The following is an 8627-nucleotide window of genomic DNA, read 5'->3' as shown; positions in this document are numbered from 1 at the left end:
GAAATTCCAAAGTGAATATATTTTTGGTACTTAGTTCACAAACTAGTTGCTACCTCTAGGCCAATCAGTGAACAACACATACACTACACATAAGATACCATACCAGTATCGCACCAGTATCTTACCAGTATCGTTTCGTACTTACATGCGCTCGTATAGACGAGGAGACCACAGTGTACTTGTAATCCGTAATAAAAACATGTACCAAAGTTTGACAGATTTTAACAATCGTCTGGTGATCTAAAGCCTTTCCACAACATAGCGAATTTGCGTCGGAGGAAAATAGAATTGCTTAATCGCGCATAGATTTCTTCAAAATGTTCTGATCTTTATGTTTAGCCGCAGGCAAACGACTTTTGCGTGAGATAGCAACATGCAATAAAATATCGACCACCACCAAGACTCACAAAACTGTTGTTTTCCATTGAGATCAGAATATTAATTAAGCTTTTGCCGCGATATCAATGAAACTTTGATTTGATGCATGTTATCTAGGCGATTCGTTTACTAAAGTCCATAAACTCGAAGTCATGCGGCATGTATGATGTTATTTCATTCTTCATCTTCGATTATGACTAGCAATCTGGACAGAACATGATGTGATTTCTCTAGAGTGGAAACACATTCGATTTATCCTGCACCAAAATTACCTGCAGGGGCTTTAAACACCTTATCGACGCCAAACTGGAAAACTTCCACAAAGGAGGAGTTTACTCACAAATTCAGACTTATCTGGCATGGTGCTTTCCTCCTAAGGTGCATGGATAATTTCGACTTGATTGTTCAAATTCAGCGACGACCTTCCTCTTTTGTCCACTTGGTTCATCGTGTAAAACAGTCCTGATAATCGCTAAAAAGATTTATACTAACACTCAATTGTCCTATACAGGCCTCGTCAATCCACAATTCTCAGCAGATACAGGTGCTTTGCCGTTCGATCAACAATCAAAACTGTGCCTGAGCATATATTTTCTACGAATTTTGACATCTAACTTCCAGATATCGATTACACATGAGCATGCAAGGTACATAACTCCTCTGCAATCCATTCATAAGGCCTATGCGGGGACGTGCCATCAGCAGCGGCGTCTTTAACAAGGAAGTCGAACCGCTTTGCGGAAACGATATCCTGAATCCATTTTATCCTTCATTGAATCTTTAAATCCGTTGCAACCACGCCTTCAGTCAACCACAACACATCAGGATCGTCTGTCTTGAGCCATTTGCCGCCCTATTTCGCACAGTATAGAGTTTGTTGGTCTGCGTCGCGCTTGATGATCACCGACTCCTATGCTCGATCGTATCCTTCAAATTTCTTAACTTATTGCTGGTCACTTTCACACCGAAGGCATTTTCACTGTGCATGATGCTCAAATATCGCGTCTGTAAACCGTATAAATACGACAACGCAGAAAGATAGTTTCGGACGCACTGCATTAAATACCTTGCAAAAAACTGAAAACAAATTGCAGATAAGTTTTGAGAGCCAAGGAGATCACTCTGCATTCAAACAGTAACAGATATTAGAATGGGTAATGTCTCAACTAAAGGATGATTACGACTTGCATAGTAATCAATAGTGTTGACTGTTGTTTCACTTGCTTGTATTTGCCATAATTTGCTTTAGACGAGGAGCTTTGCGCAAAAGCGTGTTAAGCATCGAACCAACAAAGAACGCGACAACAGTCGATGTCATGGTTATGACGTTGTATGGCATACTGAAGTCAGGCGTGGGTAGTGGCACAAGCAGAGGTTCTGTATATAACGTAGTGGTAAAAGGAGACGTGGCCTTCTCGTCACAAACCGACACTTTGTCAGAATTCTTCTGGATAGTAAAAGTGGCTACACCAGAGGCAATATCAAAACCACGATTAGCGTCTGGAGGATGTTCCGACAATCGCAAAAAAGTTTTTTCCATTTGAAGCGAGAAAAGCAATGTCGTGTTAGCTGGAAGAAAAGTCTCGACACGCAACTGACTAGGACGCCCACGCTGCTCGGCTGGCACAAAATCAAATGCTTGAATTGCTTTTTGCGCTCTCTGCTCATTGCCACGAATATTCGCCTTGAACGTGTGAAAGTATATACGAAGATACCATGGAATAACATCGAGATATGTCACGAGCATTCCACACGATGGATGATTATTCTGGAGCTGAACTGCGATGCTACCACGCACCTGCCCATATCCAGTAGTAAAGCGATGCACCGACACGACATCCTGTTGATTATTGCTGCTGGGATTGACAACGGCTTTTTCAGATGCATCCTTCCAGTTTTCAAACCATGGTTCAGAAAGAGGCACGACCTTGATACGAAGATCTGTGGTCACCATATCAAGGGAATCGTTGACTTTCGTGATAATTGTGCTCTTTCGAGCAAGCGGACATGCGACAAGATTCGTGCTGGTTTGATGACTCGCAAGAAATAGTGAGCCCAAACTCCAGCGCGCTTTGTTGCGTTTCGTTGGGCTTTGCACAGTTGTCAGATGTTGTCGGAGGCTGTATGTGCCGTCAGGAGATCGTTCGGCATACAGCGACACCATGAGGTATTCGCCTGACACTGCCATAATAGGATCAATAAGAGTTCCTAGCCCAGAAATCGATCGACACGGCAGAATCTTAAGCCAGGGTGTCAAATTTTCCGTGCAGAACTCCTCGCGAGGAAGCGATCCTTGAAGAAATAGAAGCGATTGACTTACATTGGTAGAGGGATAGACACCATACTCGTGAAGTTTGGAAGTTGGCAGCAGATTGGTGACAACTGTTTTATCCATCTGATTAAGTGAGGCTGAAAAGATACCTCCCAGCTCCGATGTGATGCCTCGCCATCGTTGCTGAGCGTCCAAATCAGCACGAAGAGCAACTTGGAGTCGAGTACCAAAGGGCGCGTGGGCACAGCTCGACCCGTTTAGGTTTTGAGCTGCACCATAGCGCCAGTCCGCGTACTTTCCGATAGAGAAAGTTAAATGCAGTGACCCGACATCATATTTGTCGAGGATTTGACGTAACACATTAGGAAAAATCGATTCAGACTCTATTGCTGAGACTTCGCTTACAGAAAATTCAAAACTGCCAAGCACTTGGTTGAGAGCAGGAAGAGGACGAAGTATTAGCCGCTCGGTATACTCAGTATGAGCCACATGAAGAAACGAGAGAAGAATAAATAGCAACTCCACTACGTCAATCGGTGGCATTTTCAAGTCCTCTTTATTTTGGTGATTTTGTGTATAATTTGAGATTTGACCCATTAAATAGAAAAAGAAACATGCATTTGCAGCGAGTCACATTAGCTGATACGGACAAGTGTTAGCGCGCAGTGAAGCCTGGCATTGTCAAGGCACCTTAGAAGTGGCTACCTTTTAGTTTCGTTACTTTTTGCTACCAATGAAACTCCTGATAGGTGCTCCGGACACTGCCATCGACCCAACTCAATATTTTTCGAAGCAAAATTTGTTAGTATTCAGTCGGCGATGTTTTATTGTAATACAGCTAGAGGCAACAAGTTTGAATAAAAAACAAAAGGATCAGACGAACGAAACAAAATCAGCACCAAACGCCTCCAGATCCTCGGCACTTGTAATTGTAGGTCACACCTGTATGGATCATACAATAATACGATTTACACAATATGGTGTGTCCACACATTTGGATGGATATAAAAGCAGTACGTTGCCAGTAATTTTACATTTGAATAATTTTTCTATATCGATAGTAAAACCTATAGATTTAGATATAGACGGCTTTGCCGCTAATAAACCCCAGAAATACAGTTTACATTTCAAATGGATGAGCTGATTAGCGTTGTAGTTGCTCTTGGAGTATGCGGATTGCCATCCGCTACTCTCGTACTGGTTCTAAGTATAGAACGGAGGTGGCAGACCATAACTAAGCTTCCTCTAAGCGAAAGAGCTACTGCAGACCCGCTGCACCTGATATCACTTTGTAGACAATCTACACCTAACGTTACGACTGACCCTTTCGAGGATGGAGCACTTCTACTATTTGACCCTGGTCATGCAGGATGGGCTGAAAAAGCTGATGTCTCTGCTTGGCCCGAGGGCGCGCAATATCTTACTTCGCATGACCCTGAAGCGATAAGCGCTCGCCTAGATGCGTTTTCGAGCTATGAAAATGCTCTGCTAGAGCACCTACAGCGAAAGATGTCGGCGTCGACTGCGTCTATGACTATGATGCCACTGTCGACGACGGATGGATCCACCCGACCATGGTGGGCATTAAGACCTTCGAGGGCTAGGATGGAGAGAATATCCTGCTATGGGTGAGAGAGGCGAAAATGGCTATTGCATCCGCTATGCTCAAGAACGAGCAACAGCACGTGGCGCAAGCTATCTCCAAGCTCGGGTGTCGAGCACGAGAATGAGCACTAATTTGCGGTACTTCGGTTAAAGCGGCGTTCCCCTTTTAGACGGAGCAGAAGCGTCAGCTTTTGCTAGTGTTCTCGCCGCCTCACCAGGCATATCGCGTGCAATCGCGGTTTCCTTGCCGTACGACAGGGCAGAATAAAATTAAACGACTTGTTTAAGAGTTGCAAACTCTCATTGCCGGTCCTCTCCAGGAGGCCGTCGTAGTGACCGTCTTTATGGAGGGCCTTCGTACTGGCGTGGCTAGAATGGAAGTCTTCCGTGTGCATTCGTCTTCTTTTGAAGAAACGGTGAATGTGGCATTGAATGCCAAATCTAACTTTAACAACTTGGATGGAATTCACACCATCAGATCTCGTCGAGCGGGTCTGAGCCGATGGATTTCGGCTATGCTAAGAAAGAGGGTGGAGAGCTCTGACCTTCCGAGCAGCGTTTAAACACCTAATGCTGTTTTGTCTGTGGAGACGCCGACGCCTTCGGACTGGTCGCCCCCTGCGCAATGCCCGTCAAGATTCATCGAACCAATGTCCCGCTTCTCACCAGTCTGGTTTGTCGCGGGGAAACGACAACACCCAGTGCCCTACTGGGGAAGAACTGGGTTGTGTTGAGCCTCAAAGTGGTTGAGGGCAGCATGGCCAAGCCCCGAAGAGCTCCGTGCTCTTGAAGACGGAACGTCTAGGCTTGCTAGCCGTAAAAGCGAGTGAAGGGCTCTGAGAAGCCAGGGGAGATCTTCATCGATTTTGAATCATCGGGCAATTATGCTCGACGCTCCACGATCGAAGGAAATCTGTGTATGCTGAGTCGCTGAAAGCGCGGTTGAGTGACACCGTCACTGTTCGCTTAGCGACGGGGACTTGTGTCACCGAGCCAAGGGTCCCTGTGGACCTCGGTGTCGAGTTTCTTGACTTCGATAGGGTGGACCGCTGCTCAGCCTTAGTCTTAAATTCAAGGTATGACCTTATCCTTGGCAAGGCATGGATGAAACACCATGAGGCATGGATTGATTGGAGGTCGAAGACCTTGAGCGCTACGCACACGTCTCCTGGTGGAGTTTTTTGTTGAGACATGAACCCACCTCTGCTAAACGCAGAAGAGCTATTGGCGCGGGCACTGGACCGGTACGTTCAATGTGCTGGATATCGGAGTATCCGAGTTGAAAAAGACCGAAGGTTTATCGGACAAGAGTCCTGAACATGGCTCGCGGGCTGAACGTGGAGTGGCACGGAACCCACTGAGCGCTGCTCAAGTATCAAATCAGTTGCTGCATGGCAAGAGTGGCATGGTCGGCTAAACGCCGAGGCATCGAGGGCGAGGCTCCAGTGATGCGCGTGGAGTAGCACATAACTCAATGAACACTGCTCAAGTATCGAAGCACTTGCTGCGTGCCAAGAGTGGCATGGTCGGACGAAGTCCGAGGCGTTTTGGGTAAGGCCCTTCAGATGCGCATAGAGTGGCACGTTATCCACTGGACGAAGGCTACGGAGCTAGCAGCTCTTCGTCGGATGTTGTTAATAACAGCAAGGCTCCGATGAAGCAGGGAGTGGGGACACTAGTCCCGACGAGATGAAAAACCTCTGTAGAGAAGAGACGGCGATGCCTTATGTGATCTACAAGACTCGAGGGGTCGACTCTAACCTCGGGTGTGTCTTCCGTGGACGATAGTGAACAGCTATATACCATTGTCAGCGGTGTGACGGGAGAAAAAAACGGCGAAGCCACCCTCGAGGCTATTCCCGCGGTGGATGCTATTCTTAAGCTGGCCGAGATGTTCTTCGAGGAGCCTGGCGGTGTATGCAGCGAGGCTGCCGTAACTCTGTGCTTAGAGGAAGGTTACTTAAGGTCACCGATTTTTCGTTCTATACCAGAACCAGAACGAGTGAAGCGGGTCGCAATCCGCTACCTCCAAGAGTACCCAAAACTTTAACCAAGGCAAATACACTCTTCCGGTCGAAATTGAACATTGTATTTATATGTTTTGTTTGCGGCAGAGCCACATAAATCTAGAACCTTAGGTCTCCTAATTAAATAGTAAAATCTATTTAATATGCATAACTACTAGTAAATTCGCCACGTTGTAGATTCTTGTTACGGTGTAGCCACATCATTGTGTGATTGCACCATCTTGTGTACTCTGCACCTTTATGCGGTTATATCATCTTGTGTGACCCACCCCTGTATACCAGGGTACGTATATTCACGTTTCACCCTCCCCATCAAAATTGTGAATACCCGCAATTCGCATTCAACTGTCGCCTCGTACGAGGCTTGCATATCTGAGACACCTTTACGTCTCTAGGACCGTCTTAACATACTCTTTGCTCAATGAGCACTGAGACTTTTAAAGAATGACACCTAGCCTCGCTGATTCCGAGAGCGCCCGTCGCAGAGCCCTTCTTCGTCTCCTACTCGCGGTGCAACTCTGGACAGTATGTCCGCGGCTTCACGGGAAGCAAATCCCAAGCCCTCGGCAATCGAGCGCCACACACTGCACCAACCACGGGCGACAAATTCCCTCGTCGAGGATTCGGAGGAAGTTAACTACGAGTCCGATGCTTTTTCCCAGGACAGGAAAAAGATGAGGACGACGTGCGCCAACGGTGAGACGTGAGCTCTGCTCGATCCTTGCTGACACCGTGTCCGTTTCCCGACCTCTCGACTTCCGGGGAAATGGGATTGTTTCAATCGCCTCGACAAGGCACAGGAGCAGCAGTTGGAGGCTGCCCATAGGGCGGCTATCATGAACGCGCATCCACGGTCGGTCCTAAACCCTCGTGTGGAATACAAGACCCTCTAATGTTGCAAGTGAATTTGACAGCCCTTGGGGCTGCACCAGCCACTCCCAGAGCATCCCGCTCGGAGTAATCACCGCTGCCAGCAAAGTATCACTCGCTCTCATGAGTAATTGGTAATGCCCATCGACCGAGTCGAGTTCACTGTACTTTGTACATCCAGCCATGTTGTTCTGGAATATATCCTTCTTAGGAATAGGCGTCTGTGCCGGAATGATGGCAGCGTTGAGCTTATTGTAAACGTGAATTATTGCCACTTGCCGTTCGGCTTCCAGACACAAAACATGGGTGTCAAATGGTCAAACTTGCTCTCACGCACCATTCCTACGTTGGCTTTGCACGTAAACGGGCGTCAATGACGTCATACTGCTCTTCAGGCAGGGGCCATTGGCGTGTTATGCAGTACTTTCTCCCCGAAATCAGGTTGATCTCATGACACACACCTCGGTCCGAAGGTAGGACCGACGTCGGGTCCTTAGAAACAACGTCTTGAATTTCGTTCACCACGAATCCGAGGGATTTGTCAGGATCGAGGAAGCAGTTGCAGAAGCGGGACGTCGTTTCGATGATTGGTTACAAGGACAGCCAATCCGAGGGTGACGAATGTCTCCACAGATAAAGCAACGTCGGGTGTTAGGACGCTGCTCGGCAGCTTGGAGATCTGCCTCCTCTTTCTCAGCATAGCCGAAATCCATCAGATCAGGCCTGCTAGATGAGCTGCTAGAGTGTGCATTCCAACTAAGTCGTGCTGACTTAAAGTTGAATCGACATTCAATGCCACATTTTCAGCTTCATCAAAAGAAGACGAATGCACACGGAAGACTTCCATTCCGGCCACGCCAGAGCGGACGCCCTCCATAAAGACGGTCACTGCGACCATCTCCGTGAGAGGACCAACAATGAGAGTTTGCAACTCTTGGACAAGTCGTTTAATTTTATTCTGCCCCGTCGTGCGGCAAGGAAACCGCGATTGCACACGATATGCCTGGTTAGGCGGCGAGAACACTAGCAAAAGCTGACGCTTCAGCTCCGTCTAGAAGGGAAACGCCGCTTTAACCGAAGTACCGCAAATTAGTGCTCATTCTCGTGCTTGACCCCCGAGCTTGGAGATAGCTTGCGCCACGTGCTGTTGCTCGTTCTTGAGCATAGCGGATGCCATAGCCATTTCCGCCTCTCTCACCCAAAGCAGGATATTCTCTCCATCCTAGCTCTCAAAGGTCTTAACGAGCACCATGGTCGGGAGGAGCCATCCGTCGTCGACGGTTGCATCATAGTCATAGACGCAGTCGACGCCGACATCTTTCGCTGTAGGTGCTCTAGCAGAGCATTTTCATAGCTCGAAAACGCATGTAGGCGTGCGCCGATCGCTTCAGGGTCAGGGCCAAGCAGAGACATCAGCTTTTTAAGCCCGTCCTGCATGACTGGGTTAAATAGTAGAAGTGCTTCATCCTCGAAGA

At 47.6% G+C, this 8627-nt stretch overlaps 1 protein-coding gene across 1 annotated transcript; it reads right to left on the bottom strand.

Annotated features, from left to right (window-relative positions):
• Nucleotides 1-1278: 1278 nt before the first annotated feature.
• PHALS_06441 (gpi transamidase) lies at nt 1279-3193 on the bottom strand (the record flags this gene model as incomplete). Its single annotated transcript, XM_024719728.1, has 4 exons — nt 1279-1369; nt 1433-1500; nt 1567-1601; nt 1666-3193. 4 exons carry the CDS (start codon nt 3191-3193, stop codon nt 1279-1281), a joined length of 1722 nt encoding a protein of 573 aa, XP_024584998.1.
• Nucleotides 3194-8627: the final 5434 nt, after the last annotated feature.

This window comes from Plasmopara halstedii, assembly GCF_900000015.1.
Source record: "Plasmopara halstedii genome assembly, contig: Scaffold_2956, whole genome shotgun sequence".
Classification (NCBI taxonomy): Eukaryota; Oomycota; class Peronosporomycetes; order Peronosporales; family Peronosporaceae; genus Plasmopara; species Plasmopara halstedii.
This window is presented reverse-complemented; position numbering and strand designations above follow the sequence as displayed.